Genomic DNA, 27,846 nt, shown 5'->3' with positions numbered 1-27,846 from the left:
GAATCAGGTCCAGGTTCAGGTCCGGACCTGGACCTGATTCTCTGGACCTGAACCGGATCTGGACCTGAATTTTCTGTACCGGTACCCACCCCTAGGACAGAGACACGTCAAGACAACAGGTAAGAGGCATTCTGGTCGTGTAAGATAAATCTCCAATATCCTAAGATTTCTAATATCGTCACAATGAAAGCCCATACTTTAACTATAGGAACTCCGTTACAACAGCTAAAGGAGGTCTGTCTTCAGCCTAAAGATGTCATGCTGTTATGACCATTTGATTTTACAATACAATGTAAGGTGCCGAATGAAAGCCCATTCTTGAACAACTTGAGAAACTTCGTTACAACAGCGGAGGAAGGCCTGGCTTTAGACTAAAGATGGCAAATCGTGATGATTGCAAGATGTCTTTAATGTTGGCACAATGAAAGCTCATTCTTAAACGGTAGGAACTCGTTATAACATCAGAGAAAGGCCTGGCTTTAGCCTACTGAAGATGGCATACCGCTATTATCACAAAATTCCTAATGTTAATGTTTGCAAAAATGAAAGCCCATTCTTAAACTTATAGGAACTTCGTTCCAACAGACGAGGATGGCACATATAAAGTTGTGATCACTAGATTTCAAGTGTTGGCTCAATGAAAGCCCATTAAACTATAGGAACCTCGTTACAACAGCGGAGGAAAGTCTGGTTGCAGTTCTCCGAGTCCTTCTTCTGGATCCTGCGAGACCGGAAGCGCGTCTTGCGTGTCATCAGGCGAGCTCGAGACGCACAGGACCCGGATGTGGCCGCCGCGCTCCGCTTGCCTGCATTGCAGCATCTCGACGTCAGGCGGCGCTTCCAGACTGGCTCCGGGGCTGCGAGAAGACATGTAAAAATAAAATTCCAAGTAAATGAAATTGTTATCTGAAAAAAAATAACTAAATGAAAAATATGATTTTTACTTACTGATGCCGTTTTTACAACTAGTTTATATAAGATATACCAGGTATAAAGGTCCCACAGCTTAGTAGTACCACAGGACATCTCACGGTATCTCGAAAGCACTACATTAGATCTGTTTACCAGTTACGAGACGAAAGACTATAATAGTATAAAAAACCGTCCCGACCATTGTTTCGATTTGTATAACAATGTCCGGACCTGCTATGTTTATTTTTTAGAGGTCATCGTGTTACCCACAATTAACATGTTACCCACAATTCCTGACCCCGCACATGCGTATTCGGAAGTGTGAATCCGAAAGAGCTTCTTTTTGGTCTCGCGCATGTAATGCTACTTCACCTTTATCCGTGGGGTAATCTATATCCGTTGTTTGATAAAAACAGAGTATATAGGGATAATAATTCGACGGACTGTGGCTCTGAATTGCAATACATGTATTTTCAAAATGTTGCAGCTTAAAACCACGTACAAATACAGTGTTTTTGAAAACGACGGATATAGGTTATTCCACGAATAAAGGTGAACTAGCGTCACAGTCCAAAACATGATCCGACGTTTATAAACACCGCCATAATAAGCCCTTTCACAGAGATAGGGACGCATTTGCGGCGACAGGAATTCTAGGTAGTATTTCAAAGGTGAAGGCTGGACATTGCTATGCAAATCGAAGCAATGGTTGAGACATTAGGATAGCCTCTACCAGGCTCCGTGGATCGGTAGAATCATTATCCTCACCATCGTGGTGAGGAAACGTACTCTTCTGGCCGGCTAACTCCCTTAGCGTACTGTACTATAGGCTCTATTTGTCCAATTTCTACAATTAGATCACCGATCCACGAAGCCTGGTAGAGGCTAACATTAGGACAGTTTTCTTTTTCGGGGACATATTTCCTATAATTCCTGTCGCCGCACATGCGTCATCTCTGTAAAAGGGCTTATTATTTATTTCTCACCTTTCTGGTCTGTGTCCCCTTCACCTGTTGTGGTACCACCAAGCTGCCTTTCCTCGGCCCCTTCGATCTCTTCACCCAGCATTTTTGGAGACTACATAAGAAATCAAATACATCATATACAACAAGCTCAGAAGTGATACATGATCGACTATGTTGGCCGTTAGTTAAGGAAAGAATGTTTACAACAACAATATGTGCCTTCCATAAGATAGTGACGACTAAAGAACCAAAATGTATGTATGACAACTTAAGAAATATAAACACCGCACATCACCACAACACAAGGCTATCACAGAGAGGAGGCTACGTACAACCTAAACCCCGTACAAATTCATTGACCAGAACATTTCAATACCTCCGACCTCTCCCACTCCGTTTTTGAGTTGATATTACCAAGTTTTTGTTAATTCAATTGGACATTTTGTTGTATATATAAGAACTAAGTTGATTTATTTTATTTTACTTCACGTATGCAAATCACTGTTTTTCAGTTTACCATGTGTTTGCTTTCTGTTATTTCAAAGTTATAATTTGTATTATTTGTACATTTCTGTTGCTATTATTTCTGTATTGTTTTAATGTGGACTCCAGGAAGACTAGTGTATTTCACTAATGGAGATCTAAATAAACCAAACCAAACCAAAAAATAAACTTGTGAAACAAATGTTAGAGAACACAGCAAAACACGCAAAAGTCAAAGCGTTGTTTTATATAAGAAACCAATGGCATGTTCTATACATAATACACATTTATACTATTTTGTCGCTGAAGTATGTTGTGCGCTTTATTGTGCTCAAAACATGCTATCTAAGCTTAGAAAACACTAATCTCCAAGCAGATCCTATTATAGCATAAGGCGATGATAAGCTGGCAGAGGAGTGAAGCCGGCCTAAGAGCGTGTATGTGATTGGTGCCCGTTTGACTTCCTTTAGCCGGCTTTACTCCTTGGCTAGCTTTGATACTACCTTATGGTGCCGTAGGGTTCGTTTGGAGACAAAGAAAACACTGCTTTAATCTTGACTCCATTGCAGTCTTCGGAACGGGGCTGGGTTTTTTTTTTGGGGGGGGGGGGGGGGGCGCTGGTTCGCGATTTTCAACGTTGGCTATGTTCTCTCCTATGTAGGGAAACGGAGTTTGCCGAGGAAGGGAGTTTGCTGTGGAAGAGAGTTTGCCGTGATAGCGAGTTTCTGCGACGGGGCAGAAAAACAAAAAAAGCTACCCCGTTCCGAAGACTGCAATGGGGTCTAGCTTTAATCCAATTTTGACTCAAACACATGTTCTGGAAGAGCTACGGTCAATTACACAGACCTCGTGCACGAATGTAAATCCTTCCTGCCTTTTAATTTTATGTATTGGATTGTTGTTCTTTTTAAATGTATCGTCTAATTGTCTGTTCTTATGGGCCTTGGTGCCTGACAATAAACTATTGAACATGTATGGAAGAAAGACGCACCGCAGCCGGTTTGGCGACTCTGCTGGCCCGGTAGCAGCACGCTCCGAACATCAGCCGGCAGAGTTTGGCATCACTCCTGCCCAGGTTGGTAGTACGCACGTACTTGCGGGCCTTCACCTGACAGGGGCCCTCTTGTCGGAGAGACTGGTGGCCGCGGTCACAGCACGACTTACGGAGTTCGTAAGGACCGGTGGGTTGTTGGGGAGCTGGCAAAGAAATCAAATGACTTTTAATCGATTCCTACTACTATTATCTTTTTGTTTCAACGAGTTTGCTCATTTCAAGTGCCGTGACACTGCCTTACAAGAGAATGCTCAACGTTATATCGTCCCAGCAACTACATATACCTGACTTAAATTTCTGCTCTGTGTCGCCTTCGCTTGTTGTGGGACCGCCGCCCAGCTGCTTCACGTCTTTGCCCGGACCCTAAGGGCAAACGCAAACACCATGAAAAGGCTGTGTTCATGATTTTTATCATTTCTGCTCTTAATTCAATAATCCTGTTGTCGTTTAAAATGCGCTTGCCCAGCGAGGTGCATTGTGGGTCATGTGTCAAAGGCACGAAGAGGCCTATAAGCATTCTCACAGAAGTCAGGACGCATGTGCGGCGACAGGAATTTTAGGTAATATGTAAAAGGTTTAAGGGTAAGAAAGTACGAAAGTAAGAAAGTACTAAACAGAAAGTACTAAACAAAACCCGCCTGAGATATTGTTATGCAAATCGAAACAATGGTCACGACAAGAACTGTTTACTTTTTGTGTGCCTTACCTATTGACATATTACCTAGAATTCCTGTCGCCGCACATGCGTCTTGACTAATGTGAGAAGGCTTATTACATTGTAGCCATGAAGCTTAACAAAGCAATACAAGGGAAACAAAACAAATTAGACTCATTAAAGTCTATATAAAGGAAACGAATAATATAAGGCAATTAAAATCTATACAATTGGATAAAAACCGAAGATTAACGCCCGAACGTTTCATACTGCGTCACTAGAATTCATGAACTAACAGAACAAGTCAAATACTAGTAACGCTAGTTTACCTTTATTCAAAGGGTAACCTATATCTGTTGTACCTAAAAACAGGGTATTTAGGCATATCACGTTGATGAACGATGGTTTTAAATTGCATTTGTTTCAAAATAATGCAGTTTGAGACCACCGTCCGTGGCCTTGATATTCCGAAATACCCTGGTGCTGAATACAACGAATAAAGGTTACCTCGCGAATAAAGGTGAACTAGCGTTACATCCAACTGAAAAAAAAAGTTGAACATGTCAAATTCTCACTATGTATAATGTTTAGTATGTTTAGACTGACCGAATCCGAAGTTGTGGCGGCAGTGCTGGATCTGCTACAGCAGCCGCTGAAGGCTAACCTACACGTCTTAGCCTCGTCATCGTCCAGGGAGACGGTCTTCAGGTAGCGTGTGGCCTTCCCTGGGCAGCTTCCCCAGCGGCTGGCGGCCAGCCTACCCTGGAGACAGCACTCCTGGCGGAGATGATCGGTATCACCGCTGGGGTCTGGAGAGTCCTGATCGTCGGTGGTCTGTGTTGAATCCTGGTCGTCGGCGTTCTGTGTCGACTCACCCTGGTTGTCTCCTTCCTGGAAGAGAAGGGAGGGGTGTGAGAGTGTGAGGCATGGCGTTCCATGTTTTAGGACAACCTTAAATAGGACAACCTGAAAAACTCAAAGGCGGTAATAATTATACCGGTTATATCGATACAGATATACCGGCTATATCGATACAGATATACCGGCCATATCGATACAGATATACCGGCTATATGGATACGGATATACGGGCTATATCGAACAGATACAGATACACCGGCTATATCGATACAGATATACCGGCTATATCGATACAGATATACCGGCTATATCGATACAGATATACCGGCTATATCGATACAGATATACCGGCTATATCGATACAGATATAAGACAAACGACTTACCGCGTCCTCAGTAGCTACTTCCAGACATGAGGAAGTGACAAGAAGGAAGACAAAGACCGACACACGAAGCCAAGCCGTCAACGACATCGTCGCTGAGATCCCACTTGCACAGTTGTTGAGAACAAGTTTACAACGGAGCTCCCCAAAATAGCTTCTTTCTGTTCCACTAAAATGTACCGGGGAGCTTCTGGTGGTGTGTCAGCTTGACATACAAAAATGGCGTGTGACGCACACGTCACGTTGGCGTACACCTGACGTTAAAATGTCGCACCTGCAACGCTTGATTTCATCACAAGGAATTTCTACGTCCACTAAAGAGATTATCGGATAAAAGGTGTGTTGGTCATCACAAGGACGTTACATCAGCTGATATAACGTCCTTGGTCATCATAATTACATATAGAAGCGCCACCTAGCGGAAAAAAGCTGTCTCTCCAGATGTCAAAGCCGAAGAAATAAGGCGCCGTCTGGCAGATGACATCAAAATTGCATTACAACCTCAGAAACAAACACACAAACAAACAAACAAACAGAACAGAAAGGGTGTGTAAAAGTCAGATAGAAATCATTCCGTTTCGGTGAAACAACAACAAGTTAGAGTTTTCCAGTATATAACCAAGGTCTATATCATCTTGTCTATGGCTTCCTCGTCGCTTCTGTAAACTTGCCGTTGCAGTTTTACTACTAATCTAAATTTTTAGACCGCACCTTGACTACACTGGACTCAACAGTGGGTGTGACTCTCCCCATACACGGGACCTCCATTAAACGTCCTATCCGAGGGACGGCCCTAGCCGAAGCTAGGTACTCATTTTCACCTGAGTAAAGTGAGGAACGTAGTGTAAAGTGCCTTTCCAAAGGGCATAAGATCGATCAGTGACACGGCAGCCGGACTCGAACCGGAGACCTCTCGGTCCCGAGGCGAACATGCTGCTACTACGCTACTGGTCCCACAAAATTCGTATCTATTTCTGCAAATCATACAGTTTTATGTTCTTTTATTTCTTTACCCAACTAGTTAAAGTTAAGAGTTAGCTTTTAGACTAGAGTAGACATATTCTATACTGTCCTACACTATTTGTTTGTTTGTTCCTTTTCATGTCACCTGTAATTAGCCCTCGGGCAAGCATTTGCGATAACTTTTTTTTTGTGCTGACGAGCTGCAGATTTCAGAGTTGTTAAGTACAACTGTTTAATTTTCACATCCATAAAGTGGACCATTGGAGATAACAAATAATGAGATGTGGACAAAGACCTCACCTTCGGGATGACATCTTTCATATCCTACAGTCTTATCGAACTAGCACACAAGATAAGACACGCATGTTTGAACTGAATATTTGATTGCTGCTATTTTAAAAAGAATGAGTCGCCAGCTGGATGTCTAACCTACATTGAGTAGTTGTACAGCTTACAGAAAACAGACACGGAAAGATTAAAATGATTCCGTTGAAATAATAACGGCGGGTATGAATAAGAACCAAGTGTAAACGAAAGTTTGTTTTGTGAAGATAGATGTAAAGTTAACGTTACGTGTCATACATGTATTTTACATTTTAATGACTAAATTGTATTGTCTAATCTTTGAAATGGATACGGAAATGCCATTAGAGAGGACTCCCTTGACTATATTTAAAAAAAAGACTTTGAGACGACACAGCAAGTGAAATTGTCATGGCAATAACACTAGGAAAGATGTACATGTAACAGCTGTCATGTGGTGAAAGGCGAGTCTAAGTCTAAGAGACTTCTCTCATAGAGAAGAAGAAGTAGAAGAGTTATTAGATTAGGAAGGCGTAAGCCTACTCAAGTATATATGGACCAATGTTTTATGGACCAATTTTGATCCCTCCGGGTACTGATCATCAAAACCCTTGTTCATTGATAACCAAGGTTGATAACATTGTGTTCTTTCCCCCACGCAGATCATCTTTATTTGTGTGTGCGTGATTTGTTTGTTTTCTGACCGGCCATATGCCAGGTTAACAGGTCAGGGACGGACACGATATACGATTCATTCAGAAAGTTGCCATTTATAACACTAGTATTGAATAGGGCATTAGTATTGAATTTGTTGCCGTTTATTTTGATAGTTTCATACAAAGTCTTTTTGATCATGCATCCCTTTCCCGAAAATCTTGATGAAAAAAATGCTATACAGACCCGTTTGCACTGTTAAGATAGAACAATAGTAATATGGTAATTTGTAGCTGTTAGAGAAATGACAGAAGATAATAGAAAGTAGCGTTACAATACTATTGAAACCTGTACTAAGAAAAGCTCTGCAAAAGAAAGTCTTCTCCGCGGTTATCTTCACCCTATATAACAGTTCTTCAGAACAAATAAAGTAATTTTCATGCTTAAGGTTTTGTATTGTATACTCAAGGTCTTGACACCTCGTACTGTGAATGCAAAAAATTACGCGGTGGTTTAATGTTCGTGGTTTTCGCGGTGGCCGCTTCACCGCGAACTTTAAACCACTGCGAACATTTTTCCATGCTACCGCGAAGTTAAAACCACCGCGAAAAGCTCTTTTTCCTGCTACCGCGAAATTAAATCCCCGCGAACTTAAATACATTTACAGTATACTAATCTCCCAGCAGAATCAACGTTGACATAAGATAGTACATGTACTAAACTGGCCAAGGAGTGTAGTCATCCAAAAGACAAGAAGAACTTTATTGCGCAACGATCGTACACGGTACAATGTATGGCAAAAAAAAGAAGAAACAAACTTATCATCCTAATTAGTAAAACAAGTATCAAACATAGTAAATATGCAGATTATGAATATAAATATAGAATGAAATTGGCATCCTAATTTCTAGAACAATAAGATCTAGCCTAAATATTGTATTACAATCAAGTGGGGCTAATTATGAGTTTCGGCATTTTTTCTTATGACAAAGCAGTCTTTTATATATTTACCTATTGTAGCATTGTGGGAGTTGTTACATCTGAATTTATAATCAAATCTGTCTGTAGCATTGAGTCTCTTAAAATCTGTTGTATTTGATTCGAGGAATGTGAATAACCCATTACGTGAAACATTGTACTTACTGCACATAATGACAAAGAGAAATTCATCTTCAATTTGCTTTGGACAGAATGGGCAAAACCTTTGGCATTTGCCTTGTAGCTAAACACACTCCTATGCCGGCTTCACTCCTCTTCCAGCTTTTCATACTATCTTATGCTACCGTAGGATCTGCTTGGAGATTAGCGTATACCTTCACCCCATAAAACAGTTCTTCAGAACGGTTTTCGTAGTGAGATAATGGTGCAAACAAATGAAGTACTTATCAAAGATAAGAGTGCGCTCTTTAACCCCATGGACATGTTATTTTATACCTCCTACAAAGCATTGATTGTATGGCGCGGATTGCCTGAACAAACGCCACACCAGCTGTAGGTAAAGCTCAAAGTACAGACATTACTGCGTCAACCGGTTCAACCCGGTTCCATCCAGTTTTCTGATTATTCAGGTCAGGGGTGTCGTAATAGTCTCCAACGCGGGCTTCGAGTGGGACTAGTCTCAATGAACCTTAGGCAACTTTAAAACTAGCCAAGCAGCGCCACCCCATAAAGCACAAGCAAACTCCCTTTCTCGGTATTAGAGTAATCTCCAAGCAGACCTTGCGGTGGCATAAGATAGTATCATAGAAGAAGTTTATTTGCAAGTTCGTGCCCGAGGGCTATTTGCAAGTACATGGTATAAACACAGTAAATATACAAGTGACAACGGACAGTTATGAACAATATTCTACTGTAATACTAGAGTTGGCTATTTCTAAACAGGTTGGGTTTGACTTCTTTTTTGGAAGCAGAGGGAGACGAGCTTAAGCTTGGGAAGGAGTTTAGCTGGCAGATGAGTTTCCTTAAATAAAAGCCAACCCCGCTCGACGTCTGCGGCGGAGACTAGTGCTGTAGTCTCTACCAGGCTTCTCCGCGGGTCGTTTGTCAAACGTGTGGGTCGTGTACTGACTCCTCGGGCCGGAACCACCCCCCCCCCCCCTAGCACACTAGTACTATTCCGTCTATTCCCTGTCCAATTTCTACTATTTGACCTCCGATCCGCGGAGCTGGTAGAGGTTATGGAGTACGGACAATAGTATAACTGCTTCGGCACAATGCATATTGTTTGTTTGTATTACATGACCAGTAAACCGACTCATGACATAACACGCCAAGCTTAACCTATTCTTCAAGCAGAGTTGTGTGTGTGTGTGTGTCTGTGTGTGCGTTCGTGTGACTGTGTGTGTATGTGTGTGTGTGTCTGTGTGCGTTCGTGTGCCTGTGAGTGTGTGTATGTAGTGTGTGTGTGTGTGTGTGTGTGTGTGTGTGTGTGCGTGTGTGTTGCTGTGTGTGTATGCGTGCCTCTTTGTGCGTGCGCGCGCGTGTGTGTGTGTCTGTGTGCGTTTGTGTGTGTGTGTGTGTGTGTGTCTGTCTGTCTCTGTGTGTGTATCTGTGTGTCTGTGTCCGTGTGTCTGTGTATGGAGGTTATATATACCAGATCGCGCACTGGCTGACCTTTAGAGCTGGTACCACGCGCCCCGCCCCCCACCAGCCCTAAAGTTAGAGTCCGACATCATTCAATAAACAGGCTCTTTTAGGGGTTACGAAGACTCCGATGATCACCAATTTGTGAAACAATTTTGAACAACTGATAACTTTTCAAATGTCCGCATGGCGACACACAAATAGCGAATAAACGTGAAAATTACATTGTTATAACCGAAATTAGCAATTTTTGTAAAAAAAATGCCTGTCAACAAACCGTTGCCATAGCAACACGAAAAAATGGGAAATATTTCATACTTCGTGAAATTTTTGCCGACAATATTTCAGGAGAACGCAACAAATTTGGCGGTTATAGCGTAAGCCGTTATAGCGTTATACGATATGAAAGTTGGCGTGATCCTCAAAAGCCTCCCCCCAGTCTGAATAGGGTTAATGAAAATCAAGTTGAAGTCGTCTCAGATCGTCACAATGACTTTGCATTTCAAAAAGAAGCGGTTCCCCAAATCCCTCTTCAGACCCCCTCAAGTGAACAATCCCTAATCGCCAGGGCCACCACGTGACTGCAGCGGGTGTATAAAACATATCAGGCCTTGTGGTTCCCTTGAAATCTCGGCGGGCCACTTCTGACGACGGTTTCAAGATGAAGGCGCTTACAGCGATCTGTCTGCTGCTGGTCTCACAGACTTTGGCAGGTGAGAGGAAAATCTACCTCCTTTTTTAGTTGTTAACAGGAAACTACAAATAGTATGTGACTTTATAAGAAGAATTTCTGCGTTGTTGACGGTTCTGAAATGAACTTTGTCTATGACACCGCTCACATGAATGAGCGTTTGTCAGGGGTTTCAAGTTAGTAAAGCTACGACAGAACTAAATGCAGTAGTTTAAGCGTTGTGGTTTTGGAAGTGGTTTGGCAATACATATGTCAACACTTGAAACACGCGAATGCTACTTTTCATAACGTCTTCCCGAGGTTAGCCAGCTGATACCTTTACTTAGCTACCGCGTTCTGATTACGTAAGCGCATGGACTCTTTGTCGTCGCTCCAGTACGGAAAGGGATAGAGCCAGGACTTTTGTACTTTAGAATCCGATTTGTGTGTTCGGATAAAACTTCTCCCTGCCCTGACCATGGAGCAACGACAAAAGTGCTTAAAGATTGCATACATTACTGTCAATGCCCCTTTAGCTTTTGGAAACCTGTACTTAGTTGAGAACATTTAATTGATTTCGTTTGAAGAAAAGGCTCGGTTGGGGTCGGAAGCTGAGGCTATACACAGCCAATCTCATATATGATCCTTGTATTTTTCTGATTGAGGCCTATTGTATCGTAACGGCTTAACTTAACACCACGTCAAATGACAAGCCTGTGTTTGATAGCGCTATATAGCGTACATCTTTTCCCAGGAAATAACAGAAGACGCTATATGTACTGACCTGCGCCCTACGTTGTTAGATTGAGTAGATAACTTGTTGTTGAAACCGACAGTGAGTCAGCAAAAGCCAAAAGAAATCAATAAAGTATATAGACTTTTGCATGCATATGATACAGCAGTCATCTATGATTTCAGCTCAATCTTCTCTCCCTCTACCTCGGGTGTATCGCCTATTGAGAGTTGCTTTTCCACTCGATATCCTTTTGTCAGTGTATTGCAGTGGTAGAAACCAATTTTCCAAGCAGAGGTTCACTGTACGAGTCAGATCATCTGTTTTTCATCACGGTGGTGTGGTTGATTTGTTCATAGGCAACGATTTTGATACATGAAGACCAATCACTAGTTGCCAAAAAATAATCCACAATCAAAACCATCTCTATCTCAGAAACGCCTTATCTAAGTCCAGATGGATGGAGTGTAGACTTTCCAATGCTGTCGCAAGACAAGGAATATAGAAATCACGTCTGTGCATTAGCTCTTCAGATCAGGCCAAAGTTGATAACAAATGAAAAAAAAATATTGATAACAGCATAGGATTGTGTCATGAAGGAATTAAATAAAACACAAAACCAGCTATCAGGACATAAAAAGAACAGCAAGGCAGAAAATTTACCTCTAAAACTCGCCTCCTCCCTTCCTATAATTTTTGGTTCGCCTCTTACACAACATTCGGCGTTACGCAAGGAAACGTGATCTGGATAAAGAAAAAAAAACGAGAAAAACAAGTTGCGTAAGGACATTCTCAGCGGGAAGCTTTCAGTCTCTTTGCAGAGTCGGCATGACCCTTTTACCCCCTGGGAGATCGTAGACATTGGAAGACGCTGACATGGTAAAGTCACAAGAGACAAGGGGGTTGAGAAATCTTACGGTGGAGAACTAAGGTTTCATCCCGACTGTCCAACCCGCTAAACACAGAACAGTCGTTTAGAGCAAGCTAGAAGGGAACAAGATCACACAAGATGGAAAGTTTAGTGTAAATTGAAACTCTCGAACAGCCAAAGATAGTTCAGCAAAGGGGAAGCAAGGAAATCAGCAATGATGATAAAAACATTGCATGGACCAAAATGGCGCGTTTTTTTTACTTGGCTCGTCCGTTTACCACGCTTTATGACGCAATCATTAGTGTCCGAATGAGGTACATGCGCGTCCTTGTTTTACCTATTTCCTAACCGCTACATTAAACCAAAAACTATGATTTTTTTTCTGTAGTGTTGCTTTAGTTTCATTTAGTTTTACTTAGGAGGTTGCAAAATACAAGTAGCCATGTCCATAACTAATGGCAACTTTTTAACGAGTTTGCTATTGACCACTTTTACGAAGCGAAGAAAGTAATGAAAAATAACAACGTAACATCATTAAATCTTCAGCAATATCAACCTAATGAAGATGATGACAGTGTTTATTTCTAGACGTGAACAAACAAACAGTGCGTTTTGTACCTTGCACTGACGGTGGCGACTTTATTAAATGCATAATAACTAATCATTAATCGCCCCACCTTGTCACCGGTACAAGGGAGAGACTAGTACTGGTTCTGTGGTTTTTCAGCTGGGCAAATATCTACACGAGGAGAAAAACACGTAGGCTTTCCGTTGCCATGGTAAAGAACATCGTATGACATACCCCTACAAGGTGGGACCGCGTGGCACGATCGGGAGCGCGTTGGTCTCAGGTCCGAGAGGTCCCGGGTTCAAATCCGCTTGCCGTGTCACCGATCTTGTGCCCTTGGGAAAGGCACTTTACACGACTTTCCTCACCTAACTCAGGTGTAAATGAGTACCTAGCTGCGGCTAGTGGCAGTGACAGGCCTATGTGGTGGTGACAGGTCATAGGGGCATGTTCGGGCATGACGCACCCGCCATGACACATGAGTCAGGGGTAGGAGGAACCCCTTGCATCCTTGGTTGGAAGTCCTCCTAGGAGACGGAAAACTCCAAACAACAAACCTGCATCTGCTGGGGCCGTCTTACACGTTGCATACAGTTGCCCCTGTAGGACTAGTGTGCCAGTGGACGAGAGGGTGGAGAAGGACGTGCACACCCCTCCTTCACCTTAAAAACCCAAGTGCAGGCACCGGCCAGGCAGACTGGTCGCCTTAAAACCCGTCTGCCTACCATTGTCTTCCGAGACAGACGGATGCCAACAAGGTTTAACAGAGGTCAGGTGCACAAGTAGTCCGTAGAGCTGCCAGGTACAGTGTGGCACCTTGTAAGGTCACCAACCTAGCGGGTGACAGGACATGTGACACTGGTCTCCAAGCAGACGTTGGGGGGGGGGGGGGCGTTTTCTGAGGGTGGAGATTCTTTGTCGTCTGTAGGGCTCTTTGCAGCATGCTAGCAAATGTGTGAGCGCTGTAAATCCTCAAGAACAGTATCAATCCCCTCCCTCTGATTAGCAAGTGGGGTACTGTCTTGGCCCTTGGGATACTGTTTTGCCCGCGTATTCGAAGCTAATCATCAGGAAGATGTTAGGCCAGTTAGGGTGAAACATCATGGTCGCTTCGCCACCACTATTATCTGACAATGGGTTGAAGACCAACACGACTTTGTGATGGAAACAGACTCTTTTTAAAAATCTTTTTGTGACCCTTCTAGTAGTGTCTCATCAAACAGGGATGGCGTGGGAAGACTATGACTCTCTGCAGACTTTCCTCGATCTATTGGTAATTTCTAAGCAGCTTTATATATAGCAGTTGGGCTTGTTTTGAGCATATTTTGTGGCGTCGTGTACGTTATTAGGCACACTTTTCGCACCCAACCTCTGCTTGGAGAGAAACAGGCTTCAATCAACAACCCTGTCCTCCTCCGGCACAGACCTGAGCAACAGCAGGTCTTAATAACATGTTTTTGTACATCGTACCACCACCCCTTTTGTCACGCTGCCAACGCTACGGCGCTTCCGCACAAAACGATTTCTCCGGACGGAACGCGAGACGAGCCAGCTCAGCACATTTCTCCGCTACCCTGTGGATTTCGATGGTAACCTCGTTAGCCTTTGAATAACCCGAGAGTTTCACAACGCGGCCAAGAACATAACAACTTAGCTCCCCGGGGCAAATGCGATGCGAGCTAGCTCAGCACTTTTCGCTGATGTCCTGTGTGGTTTTTCATAGCCTAGCAACAGGCTTCCTGTTAAGGCTTCTTTGACCGCTTGTTGTAGCGGGGCGAACATAATCTTCAAGCAGATCCTTGGGTAGCATGATATCAAAAGCTGGCAGAGGAGTGAAGCCAGCATCAGCGAAACACACTCCTAGGCCGGCTTCTCTCCGCTGCCAGCTTTGGATACTATCTTATGCTAACGTAGGATCTGCTTGGAGATTAAGACGAACTAGTCTTTACCACTCTTCACATGTCGCTGGAAATTGGCCAGAGTGACAGACAGCACACTAGATGGGTAGCCGGCCCAAAACATAGGGAAAACTGTAGTTTTGGGCCGGTTAACTCCTCTGGTGTGTTATCTGTTTTCAATGGCCAATTCCTACTACTGTACATGTATTGAGATTGCGGACAAGTGTCTGCTGATTTTCAGGAGGACGACATGTCTAACCCTTAACTCAACAGTTAACAGACACAGAAAGTAAATGGTAAATCGGCAAGTCAACTTTGTTAACTTTTTTTTGCTTTATCTTAGTGTTAAAATTTGCATTTTTACGAGAATTGCATGTGTCAACTACAAAACGGGATCATTTGCATCAACCCATTTAGTCCATACTCTATAGGCTGGGATACGAGATTTGCCGTGTGGTATTCTCATGATCAAACAGGTCACCGCGGTGTGTCCTCAAAGCAGATTGGTTACGTCAAAGAGCAGTTATATCTGTTGACTCATATAGATAACGCCAGTAGTCTATTCAATCGAAAAGAGTAGGGGACCTTCCTGATGTGAGTGGATCAAAACATTACGGCTAAATTTGGTATTTCCCGAGCAGCCTCGTAACTCTTGCTTCGCCTATTGAGTCAATTAGTCAAACTTGCTGAAGCTCGATGTTTCTGACTTAGGGAGAAGAGATGCTGCCACAGTGAGCGTAGTTTAATGCCTACAAGTGGCCTTGCAATGAACAAACTCCTTAAAAAAATCAATGCATATAGATACGCACACGGACTCAATGATGATAGAGTGACACACACAGAGCCTATCGTCTAATCACTACAAAGTTTGCCAAAACACACATAGATTGTGGCAACCATGTGGCAACATCTACACATTTGCCATAATGTCAATGAGTCATAACATTTTCCATGCAAATAAAGGCTTTCAAACTCTAATATTTATCTACTTGCGTACTACCTAAAAACACACACTCTGTTGGTCGCAACCTTTGTATGACTAATACCGTTATTGTCTTATGGCACCACATTCGGCCCAAAGGTCATTTTATGCACATGTTGGATCCACTTGTGTAAAGTGTTGTTATCGTGAATCTACCTGTGTAAGTTTTGTTATCACCTGTTGTCTTACCTGTCAACACACCTGCAACAACAGTGACCTAAATATGCATATGGTCAGCAGGATCGCAACGACAGGGATCGAACTCCACCAATGTATACCCCCTTATTGCGTAACATATTTGTTATACAAATAACGTTACATATACAAAAACATTGTTTCCCATCTTTTACAGAAATCTCTGTCGATGTTGGAGACGCCGAGCGCGGCGTGAACATCCTGACACCAAGAGGAACCCAACCGCTCTACGAGCTGCAGGTTTTGGACAACCAGGAAACCGTCGAGAGTGACGACGTGGTCTATGGTACGTCTCGTTTGTCATTTTCTCATCTTCAATAACTTATTGCAGCTAGTTGGATTGCTGTTGATGATAAACTATACATTGTCTCCCAATTTTACAAGGAAAAGTACTTTTTTATCGGGCTTTCTATTTTGAACTGTTTTCTTCACGCCACGCGGCCACAAGACATTAAGAAAACAGTACATAACAGAAAGCCCGATGAAAGCGTCTAGAGAAACGTACAAAAAAACAGCCGGAACTTAACCTCTGCTTGGAGAGTAGAAAAGTACGTCTACACACAGATACATGTACATACGAATACGTGTATCAAGCAAACCCTGGATATTCATACTTTCATATCTTAATATGAAAGTACACAATGTATAATACACTTTTCATCCTCAAAACACTCTCAAATTTCATCCATTTACATATGCTACGTAATAATTATAACAGTCGTAAGACTTGTATCACTTTTATCCATTCAACAGTAAGCCTGGTCACCAACGATGACAACCGACCAATCAAAAAGTTCCACGTCAGCATCCAGAGCCCGGATGAGTGCGGGTTCGGCCAGATCCGCGGTAACCATGACGACATCCTCAATAAGGAGGAGGGCGCCGTGGTGACGGCCAACGTCAACGTGGACTTGACCAAGGTGCCTCTCCGGTGGAAGACGCCTTCCTGCGGATGTGTGACCGTCAGGTCAGCACCCCTCCACCATCTTTGACTGATTTTTATAACTAACATCAGTCAACATCAGTCATATAGTGTTATCTATCAAACTGTTATTGTAATTTCTTAGCTATTTCAGTTAATTTTCAGTGATCAGATATTGTTATTTTTTTATACTTATCACCTGACCTAACGTTACTTATTAAATGTCATTTAAGAGTTTCTGGCTACACTTTTTTTAGGCCGCTTGTGAGTTGAGCTTTCTCCTGATTTGCTTATTAACTCTAGATACATGTCATTGATCCAAAGTTCACAAAGAAAAGAAATTTTGTTCGAAAACTTAGTCTGACAGTATTTTGACACCTGTTTACCCACAACATCCGCCATGTTTTGTCCCGCGTGGTGCATCATGGTCTCTTAACTAGTCGGATGACCTATGACCTACTGGCCCACAATGCACCACGCGGGACAAACATCGCGGGAAAAGACTTCATATTTCATCTCTCAAATATTGGTGAAAATATCCTTTATATTGAATCTATTGTAGTGAGTATGAAGGCGATGTAAACTTGAATTAATTATTTATTTGTTCTAAAGCCTCGTTGTTAAGCAATTAGTGAAAGAATTGGCTTAAATCTTGATTAAGCTGGCGCCCCCCTCCCCACTTTTTACCTGGGAAGCATTTTTGTCTACACAGTTGCTGAAGAAATATTCTAAGGGTCAGAGGATTTGAACTTGTAAATCATCCGGTTTCTTTCTCAAGTCTTTTTAAGATATTTTAAAGTCACTGATGCTTGGAGTGACAGGAACTTTTACGAGGGTCTGTATGGGGTAAATCCCGGGCAATTCTTAACAAAAAGTTGAATTCAGAATAACCTCCTTTTATGTTGTGATTTTGTAACTAACATTAATAACGTTAGATGATGTAAGAAAATTTACTCCCCCCCCCCCCACAACTACAAGTAGGAAGTTCGTACAAGAGTAATCAATTTCTTGGATGATTGATGTTGCCATGACTACAGGGCCACCATCTGGGAAGCGGAGGGAGTGTACCACCAGGATGAGAGTACCGAGGGCCCCCTCACCAGGACCCTGTGCATTGCTGTGCCAGACCTGGAGGAAACCGGTAAATTGTTTTGACATTTGCTAAAAAGCTGTCTGGTAATACGTCAATGAATACGAAGGACCATTGGGACAAAACCTGTTTTAGCAAAGGAGCTGTGTGCTCACAGCGAATGGGCTGCGTGCTCGGCGAATGAGCTGTGACTATGACTCTATCCCACCATTGCTTGCAGTAGTGCCCAAGTGATGAATGATGCTAGGCTGCCAAATTCACTTACTGTAAATGTGGCATTTTACAGGTATGCAACACAAGCGAACATGCAAGGCTTCCTCATGTTAATCATATTTTGCTCATCACACTTAATTTCCAGTGGAGAACATTGACGTTGAGGATGAGGTTGTCTCTGAACCAGTCGTCGGACCCATCACCACTGTGGAGGGAGGTAAAGCTCAATGTGTTCCAGACTTTAAACAAACCTGAAAATTTTTCGTTAACATTTGTACCACATCAGATTCTTTAAATTTGCTTCTTTGAATCCTTTTTGAATAAATACCTATTGTGGGCAGGGCTCGAAATACCCCCTGCAAATGCAGATTAGTGCAGGTATTTCTGGTGTCTACCTGCACCTAACCAGCACTGGTCCATGTACTGGGTTTTATACATAAATATCATATGGTGTAGGTGGATGTGGATTAGCTGCATTGACTGTTACCACCTATATCAAGTATGAAATAATAGTTCCTGAACAATTTCAGTATGATCCATACTTCCTAAATTCAGAATGGTGCAGGTAAAATGTGTCTGGTGCAGGTAATTTTCAATGCCAGCTGCACCAGTGCAGGTATGCAGAAAAAAGTATTTCGAGCCCTGGCGGGTGAAGTAATTAAAGAGGTTGCGTCAAGTTAATCAGATAAATTGTAGAATCTGTAACTTTCTTTGGTTTTACTTTTGACAAAGATTTAAACAATACACACAACTAAAGTTCAATTAGCTTGGGAAACTTTCGAGACGTCAACTCTGTCTCTCTGTCAATCCGGAGGTCTCATCTTGGAGTTTCTTTGTCACGTGACGTTTGTTTTTGTGACGTTTGTTTTTGTCTTGCCCCAAGGCTGCCTATCAGGTTTCACCCCGTTCAGGGACAGCTGCTTCAAGGCCTTCGAAAGTCCGGTGAAGTATGAAGAGGCAAGCAGCCACTGCAGCAGCCTGGGGGGGTTCCTGGCCCTGCCGAAAGACCAGGACACCGTCGACTTCCTTCTCAACGATGTGGCAGATAGTCTGCAGAGCATTTCATTTTTCATCGGCCTGAGTGATAAAGAGGAAGAAGGAAGATGGATATTTGCTGATGGGACCGATCTAGGTACTTGCACTGCCTGCTGCACTACCAAAAAACTGTTTTCTTATCTTTCTTGTTTCTTCTTAAAAACAGAAAAAAATTCTTAAAATAAGAAAGCTTTCTGTATTTAAGAAAAAATTTTTTTCTTACTATCGTAAGTAATTTTTTTTTAACAGCACTTTTCTTGATCTGAGATTATTCTTCTCACAAGCTTCTAGTACGTACACAAAAGCTACTTCCAAAATGTTATTCTTGCAGTAAGTTTTTTTCTAAAAGCAGATATTTGCATCTGGCTGATTTCAAAAGAAAGCCTCAAGAAATATAAAATCCTGACGAGTTGACAGTTACAAATGTATGCAATTACAGGAAACAGCTCTGGATGCTTGCTTTCTAACGCTAGTTCACCTTTATCCGTTGGGTAACATATATCTGTTGCTTTTAAAAACAGGGTATTTAGGCACATTAAATCAACGGGTGGTAGTTTTAAACTGCAATATCCTGAAAATATTGCAATTTAAAACTAACTATCGTCAACATGATATCCCAAAAATGTCCTGTTTTTAAGAGCAACAGATATAGGTTACCCAATGGATAAAGGTGAACTAGTGTTACCAGCTTCAGTGATTCTGTTATTTAATTTATGCTTTTCATCCTTTATTGATTTCAACATAGCAGACATAATAGCAGCCTGAATAGCGTTGAAATTTACAACATAAAAACTGTATATACAATAAGAAACAATATACTAAAGTAGTAAACAACATCTCCGACGTTAAGTAGCCATTGTTACTACCTACGTGTCTACAGTCTTGTTGTACAGCTTGATAGCTGTGTGCAAGAAAGAGTTCTGAATTCTTTTTGTTCTAGCTGGGGGGATGGAGAAAGTGTTTTTGTTTCTCAGTGATCGTCCTGTGGCAGTTGATCTGGAAGGTGGAACCATGTCGTGTAGGGGATGGTCAACATCCAACATTTGTGTGAAAAGTTTGTTTGTTTTGTTATGTTTTGTTTTGTGCCCATGTATACAGGTTGGAGCAACTGGGCCCCTGGCGAGCCCAACAAGCCTGGGAACGAGAGCTGCACTGAGTTGTACATACAAGATATTGCAAAACGCAGCAATGCACAAAGGGGACAGTGGAACAATGTGATCTGTGGACATTGCGAGCGCCCATACATCTGTCAAGTCCCACTACCAGGTGGGTGCTGAGAGTCTCTCTCACCATTTAAACATTCACTGTTAGACGGCCTTTGTACAGTACTATCAGGGCTTGAAATACCTTTTTTTGCATACCTGCACTGATGCATGCAGGTAACATTGAAAATTCGTCATCGCGTTCGTCTGTAAACGAAGAACGTGACAAACATTTTACAAAATCGGTCAGTGATAAGGAAACCTTTTTGGATACAGTCCAGAGGCGGCGGCACCATTTTTTAGTTGTGGGGGCGAAAATTTTTCATATCACTAAATCGAGGGCCGAAGCCCTGAGGCGTCGCACCGGAGGCGCGACCCTTCTAGGGGGGTCCGGGGGCATGCACCCCCGGAAAAAATTCAAATCTAAACCCTCTGAAACGCTATTTCCTGTATTTTGAGAGACAGATTTTGCTGCCAGACTAAGCTAACTTCAATGACATTTCTATCAAAAATTCACATAGTTTTAGCTTTAGTTATTGAGGGCGACACCCCCAACATATTTTCACCATCTCGAGCGGCGAAGGTACGAGCCGTTGCAAGGTAGGTGCTGGAAATTTTTGAAATCTAGACCCTCTGAAACGCCATTTCCTGTATTTTGAGGGACAAATTTTGCAGACAGACTAAGCTGAATTTAATTAAACTTCTAGTAGAGAAAACGATTTTTGAAGGCGACGACCCACGCACCAACATATTTTGCACTACGTTGTCGTGAGCCCCGAAGACGCAAGCCGCCGCAAGGGAGTTTTGGAGAAATTTTTAAATCAGGACACTTTAAATGCCATTTCCTGCATTTGAGGGGACATTTTGCTTGTAAACAAATCTAAGTTTGATAATGAAATTTCTACTAGAAAAAGGTCGTGGGGGACGACGCTCCGGTAGCATTTTCCCACCATGTCCAGTGCCGACGGCGCGAATCCTCACAAGGGAGGTCCTTTGAAATTTTGAAATCTGGACCCTCTGAAACGTCATTTCCTGCATTTTCAGGGCCAAATTTTGCCAGTAGACTAGCAAGATTTGATGAAATTTCCATTAGTGAAAATATACACAAGGGTTTCAGCTTGATTTTGAGTGTTTCAGCTTATTTTATCGTGGGGGCAACGCCCCCACGACCTATTTTTTGTGGGGGCGGCCGCCCCCACTGCCCCCATGGTGCCGCCGCCACTGCAGTCAAACCTGCCCAAGACGACCGGGGGACCGGAAAAAAATGGTCGATTTGGACAGGTGGTCGCTGAGAAGAGTATCGACTCAAAACATGCCCGATGCAAAGTATAAATGGTTGCCGTTGTGTTTAATGGCAAATAGCAAGCACACTGCACGCACGCAAAGAAGCGAGGTCTTTAATGTCAAATACAACACGCACACTGTAAACTGTAAATTTAACCCCAAAATCCGACGCAAACTGGCCGATTTTGGCACAAAATCGCGCTAGTTATAATAAAAAATCGATAAAAACCTCAATCTTGAAAATGATGCGGTCATTATAGGTCCCAATTTGGGCCGGTCGTGGTCGCGTTGGCCAGGTGGTCGTTGAGAAAAGGTCGCTTAATGCTTACGTCAATGGGAAAATAAATCGGGACCGAGAAAAAGCGGTCGAAATGGCCAGGTGGTCGCTGAGAAGAGGTGGTCGCTCAGGCAGGTTTGACTGTACTTACCGCTTACCGGTCCCTTGACCGGGGGTAGTCGTGGGGGCGCTTTGCTGCTGAGCACACTGCCTCCCTCCATTTTGGATATATATCCTCCAAAACAAACATTAGAAATCCTCTGACTGCTGGGTGTGTTTCTCAGGTGTTTTCCCTGAGTTTCCATCGTATTGAACAGTTTACTGAGGTTTAGAAGGGCATGGTGACCATAAGATTGGTTTATGTGTATTCAATACAAACATTGTACAAAAAAAATGTTTCCTTATCAGGCCTCGAAATTAACTTTTCCCCCTACTGTCCCAGAAGTGTTCCCAAAAATAAATTCCAATCGTCCCGAAGTGAGGATGGATGGTCCCACGTAGGAAGTATGTATTACAACAATAAATATAATGTTGAGTCAGACTCAGAGTACAAAATTTCTGTATAACTAATTGTCAATTACATGTATACATTCAATAAACTCGAAATCAACGCAGATTCAAAAAACATGTCTTGTCCAGAAATTTGAGACAAAGCAAACATAACAAGTGGAGATTGGGAAGAAAAACTTTTTAACTGGTGATTTTGGACCATCAGAAGGAGAATTATTATCTTCTGACATTAAAGATGTACACTGTTTGTGTAGAACTTTAATAAGGACTTACATGTCGAATTTCCTTCGGAAGATTTTACTCCATGTAAATAAACGCCGTGGCGCGCAGCTGGGAAAATCTTTTTTTCAACCTCCTTGGGAGAATCGAGCAGATCATCAGTAAATAAGCTGCCACCAGGCTCCCGTAACCCCAGTTAACTTCTCAATAAAACTAAAAATTACATTCTGATGTTGATTATTTTTTTATCGTCCCAAAAAAGGTCCCAAAGTGATTTTCTAGTGTTCCCGGCCTAAATTTTTGGTGCCCCGGGCCTATGGGACTATGTTAATTTCGAGCCCTGCTTATACAGGGCTCGAAATACTAGGTGCATGTGCATCCAGGTGCACCCAAAATTGGAGCTGTGCACCAATATTTTCTTCATTTATGTATGTAGAGATATCAAAGTATAGTATACATCATATTCTTGACATCTAAGTGTTAGAAAGATGATAAAAATGTCTGTCATGGTAGCTTGTAATTGTTGTTAAATTTTATTATTAGGATATTACTTAAATTTAAGTGGTGCACCCAAAAATGTTTTGGTGCGCCCAACTTTTTTAAGCTTGGTGCACCAGTGCGCCTAATCCCAAGAATGAATTTCGAGCCCTGTCATATATGTTTTATATTTCACCCATTCCACTGAAGTTGTCTACGAACCCACCCTCGGAAACATCACCATCTTCGATGTGGAAGAAGATGAAACTCTAGGAGAAGACATTGATGAAGATGAGGAGGAGGAAGATCCTGAAGAAGTCTTCTGGAGGTCACCTGCTGCTCCCAAGGTCAAGAAAGAGTAAGTTGAATTTTTATGCCATTTTTTTGCTGTTATCTTAGCTGTTGACTGCAGAGTGTCAAAACTGGTTTGTGTTTTGGATTCTTATTGCTCATTGAATTTATCTAGGGAACAGAACGTGTCAAATTCTTTCGAGGAGACAGAAAGAAATGTGAACAGCTTTAAATTGAGCGTTTATCTTCATATCGTGAACAATTCATGATGTTTATCCTTAATCTCGTTGGGGCACAGTGACCTCTCTGACAGTCTCTCTGTACTCAAGCTAAATTGGATTCAATTTGTTATCACTTTCACTGTTCATGGATGTAACAATAACTACTGTAGCAGTGTAATTTGATCTATATCTCCCATAGTGGATCTTGCCGTGGCGGGGAAAGCTGTCCCCTGAGCCCCGTGTTCATCATGGATGTAACACTAAGTACTGTAACAGTGTAATGTGATCTCTATCCTACATAGTGGAGCTTGTCCCCTCAAGTTACAATGAACCTGTTAGATACTGTACTGTCTGTCTTCTCTGCCACGACCAGTGGAAGAATAGCTCTTCACTTCAGTGATCAAGCTACAATTGATCATCTCTTTCACTGTTCACGAAACACTAAGTACTGTAACAATGTAATTTGATCTATATCTCCCATAGTGAATCTTGCCGTGGCAGGGAAAGCTGTCCCCTCAGCCCCGTGTTCATCGCTCCTCGTGGGAACGACACCGAACGTGTGGACCAGATGTGCTTCCAGCTGACGAACAAGCGGCCGATCGCCTCCGAGCTGGACGCTGAACAGGAGTTTGTCTCATTCATCACCAACAGGGTCCAGGTTAGAGACATTTCTTCCTGTACGTCGATGAAGACTAGACATCCAGGTAAAAAGATATGCCAGAAAGCAGTTACCGGGTGTCGGCATGTTGCTTCTTTCTGTTTCTACTCCCTTCTTAGTCGAAACATATGCCGAGATGCACAAATATATCAGAAAATAGATAAATAAATGTATGAAAGGATCGATTGTAAAATAGATACAAGCTTCTTTCTTAAAGCCATTGCAAAGTTTTGATAATAAATATCATCATCATCATCGCGGGCTGCTTGCCCGGACCAAGTCCACCCTCTCCTTCCAGACATCTCTGTCCCCCATAGCGTTCTTTAGGTCCTCGACCCGAAGTCCCACATCACGGGAAAGTTGGTCTATGTAGGTTAGTCAAGGTCGCCCTGCATGTGTATACCCGTGTGCTGGCTTATATATTGATTGATGTATTGGTTGACATATTAATAGATATATTGGTTGATGTATTAATCAACATATTGATTGATACATCAATTGATATATTGGTTGATATATTGATCAACATATTGATTGATGTATTGATTGATGTATTGATCAACATAATGATTGATGCATCAATTGATATATTGATTGCTGTATTGCTTGATCCCTGGTGCACCAGAGCCTGCAGAGTTGTTGCCAGATGAGCGGAAATCCGCGTGCCAAGTGCATCAACGCCACCCGCGAGGTCCACATCATCGACATGTGCGAGCGCATCCACAAGTACACCCCCCACGCCAAATATGGACTCTCCCAACCCTGCTGCAGTCTTCACCATGGCCAGCAGCTGGAGTGCTTTGATCAGGTCAGTCTCTTAATCAGTACGTAGTACATTGTAACAAAGGCACACACAAAACAGAATCTAACTCATGAGGAAGTTTACTGGGGCCTGACCAGTAGAAGGGCTGCTCAAAGTGCTGTTTAGTCAGGCTACATGTGTCATAAGTTACACATTTCTGTAATACCATAAGGAATGTGACATTTTACACTAATAACTCTAATAATAAACTTTTTTGTTTGGTTCTCCTTCTTTAGTATGGCTTTATCAGTGCCTGATACATTGTACATTGTAATTCATCAAAGGTGCACACAAAAACCACAGACAAACAAAAACTAATCCTTAAAAGTTGTGTTTGAGGAGAGCCACATGTGACTCATTGAGCAGTGGATCATAGTAAGTGGCAGGAAGCCTGTGGCGCCCCCCCGTCTCTGTTGTAACATCTGTTTCTCCCTGACAAGGAGCGATACGGAGGCTTCAACAAGACCTTATACTCTGAGGAAGGTCATAAAAAGTTTCAGAAAGCCTATGGCGCCCCCCGTCTCTGTTATAACATTGTTTTTTATTCCTTTCCAGGAGAGGTATGGAGGCTTTAACCAGACCGTGCACTCCGTAAACCGTACCGAGGAGCTGGTGAAGTTCCACATGGCGATGAAGATGATAAAACGCCTGCCCTACATGCCCAAGATGGCCGCCTCCGTGGTGGAGAAGAAGTGTAATTGGATCCTGACATGGTCTAACCAGAGTCACAGGTCCCCCCATGAGTTCATGAAGGGATACTTCAAGGTGGGTGACGGTGTAGTTAAGTCAGTATGTATAACTAAGGCTACACCAATTGATTTCCTTTGTTCTCGGATTTTCGAAAACAAAAAGTTAGCAAGCGGACATCATAAAAGCACAAATTTTCACAATATAAGATCAAATGATAAAATTTAATGTTATAACTTAGTGTTATGCCCCAAATGATGTAGCAATTTAGGGTAGCATAGACTGATGCAAAGTGAAAATGATGCAGATATTTGACAGACATGTATATGTAGCTATAATCTTTAATTTTCTATTTGCTAATTGTGATCATTGGTTAAACTGCTAATTATGATGGACAGTCTTTTGTTTGCCTCATTGACCTTGACTATCAACTCCTGTACTTCGCTCTTGTTATTTTCTTTGATTGGTAAACCCCAAAACAAGTGAACAACTTCCAGTATAATCGGTATATTTTCCAGTCTGTCCAAATCCGGTCTGCTGATTTTTTTCAGGTCCAACAACTTGAGCAAGAAAAACTGGTTTTGTGCGGGTACCGGTGCCCATCCCTAGTATACTTACTTAATATCCTCTTCGTCCCTTGTGAGACATAAGGCCATGACTTTTTTCTTCCATCTGGGTCTGTCCTGTGCTACAGTCTGTGCTGACCGCCAGGATAGACCCATGGACGCCAGGTCGTCTGACACTGTTCTCCTCCACATGGTTTTTGGTCTTCCTCTATTCCTTAGTATGGCCTAGGCCTTAGTATCCCTAGTATAGCCATGTGTATCGTTGCAATGTTTACTTGCTTGTTTTCCAGTCCCACATGGTGAAGTACGAGAGTTGCTGTAAGAAGGAGAGTCTGAAGGCCAAGGTCAGCTGTATGGAGGAACTCCGCAGACAGAAGGTGGACAAGTACTGTGTGGACCGCTCTCTGGACAGGTAAAACAATTTTGTGTCTTCCAAAAATAATGATAAGTTTAGGCCACGCCAATTAAATTTTTTGGTTCACGGATATTTCGGGAAAAATAATGGTGCAAAGAAAATGAAGATAAAAAAGGCATCTGAGACTACCTGCCTTATTCCAAAATTTTGAAGCAATGTAGTAAACAATCCAGTCAGATAAACAGCAGAAAATGTTATCAAGTTATGAGATTCTAAAGAGCACACTGAACACCTTATTGAACCAAAACTCACGAAGCTTAAGCACTGTCTGGGGCAATTTAAAATCACTTCGGGACAGTTTGAATTTATTTTTAGGACACTTTTGGGACTCGCTGCAGAGGAAAACCTACGAGGCCTGTTGTTGTTGTAAAGTTGCATTTTTGAACAGGGAAAACCTGACTAGTTCCCATGCCCTGTGGTTCAACAGTGTAAATAAAGAAAACTTTTTATCCTCTACCTGTTGTTTTTTGTTATTTGCACAGGGAAAACCTGACCAGTCCACGTGCACTGGAACCCATCAACCCTTGCTGTAACCAGCCAGGGAACGAGCGCTATGAATGCTTCCATCAAATCGCCAACTCCACCTGGCAGGGCAAGAACTTCACTGGAGTCTGCTATCAGTTCATGATCAAGAACTACAGAAAGGCTCGCCAAGTCTGGCTTGATACTATCAAGCCTGTGGTATGTTTTTTTTTTCTACTTTGTTATGTGTTCATGGCTGAATCATGAGTGAGTGAATGAATGAATGAATAGTTCTGGAACTTCACTGGAGTCTGCTATCAGTTCATGATCAAGTACTACAGGTCTGAAAGGCTCAGCAAGTCTGGCTGGACACTATGAAGCCTGCGGTATGCTGTCCTGTGTTTCTTTTACTTTAACAAACAAACAAACTTTTATATCGAGTTCATCAATGAATGAATGATAAATGAATGAGTGAGTGGCTGTATGAATTGACGAATGAATGAATGGATGGATGGATGAATGAATTAATAAATGAACAAATGAGTATTTGAGGTCTAGAAGCTAAGAGATTGACTTAACTTTGGTGCTGTAAATACATCCTCAATCAACTGGATATGATTTAGGAAGCATATCCAGTTATTTGAGTAACTGCTTTTTGGTGTATCGTGCGTAAATGGATGTCAGATTCAGCACCAAGGACAGGTTATGTAGTTCCTGAAATCATACTGATAATCAGCAGTGATCTGGAGTACAAACAAATGGAGTTATCATTCAGCACCAAGG

At 42.3% G+C, this 27,846-nt stretch overlaps 3 protein-coding genes across 3 annotated transcripts in view; all 3 read left to right on the top strand.

Annotated features, from left to right (window-relative positions):
* LOC118407879 overlaps positions 1–27,846 on the top strand; it is a 313,255-nt gene that overhangs the window by 253,687 nt on the left and 31,722 nt on the right. The window lies entirely within an intron of this gene.
* Positions 1–27,846, top strand: part of LOC118407874 — a 341,762-nt gene that overhangs the window by 284,205 nt on the left and 29,711 nt on the right. The window lies entirely within an intron of this gene.
* Positions 10,377–23,769, top strand: LOC118407883 (aggrecan core protein-like). Its single transcript, XM_035808456.1, has 9 exons — positions 10,377–10,528; positions 15,890–16,018; positions 16,486–16,699; positions 17,692–17,795; positions 18,103–18,174; positions 18,841–19,089; positions 20,091–20,258; positions 23,172–23,319; positions 23,673–23,769. Exons 1-9 carry the CDS (start codon positions 10,477–10,479, stop codon positions 23,752–23,754), a joined length of 1,218 nt encoding a protein of 405 aa, XP_035664349.1. The 5' UTR covers positions 10,377–10,476; the 3' UTR covers positions 23,755–23,769.

Source organism: Branchiostoma floridae, unplaced genomic scaffold (assembly GCF_000003815.2).
Source record: "Branchiostoma floridae strain S238N-H82 unplaced genomic scaffold, Bfl_VNyyK Sc7u5tJ_1495, whole genome shotgun sequence".
Lineage (NCBI taxonomy): Eukaryota > Metazoa > Chordata > Leptocardii > Amphioxiformes > Branchiostomatidae > Branchiostoma > Branchiostoma floridae.
Note: the sequence above shows the minus strand (reverse complement) of the source record. Positions and strands in the feature narration are given on the sequence as shown.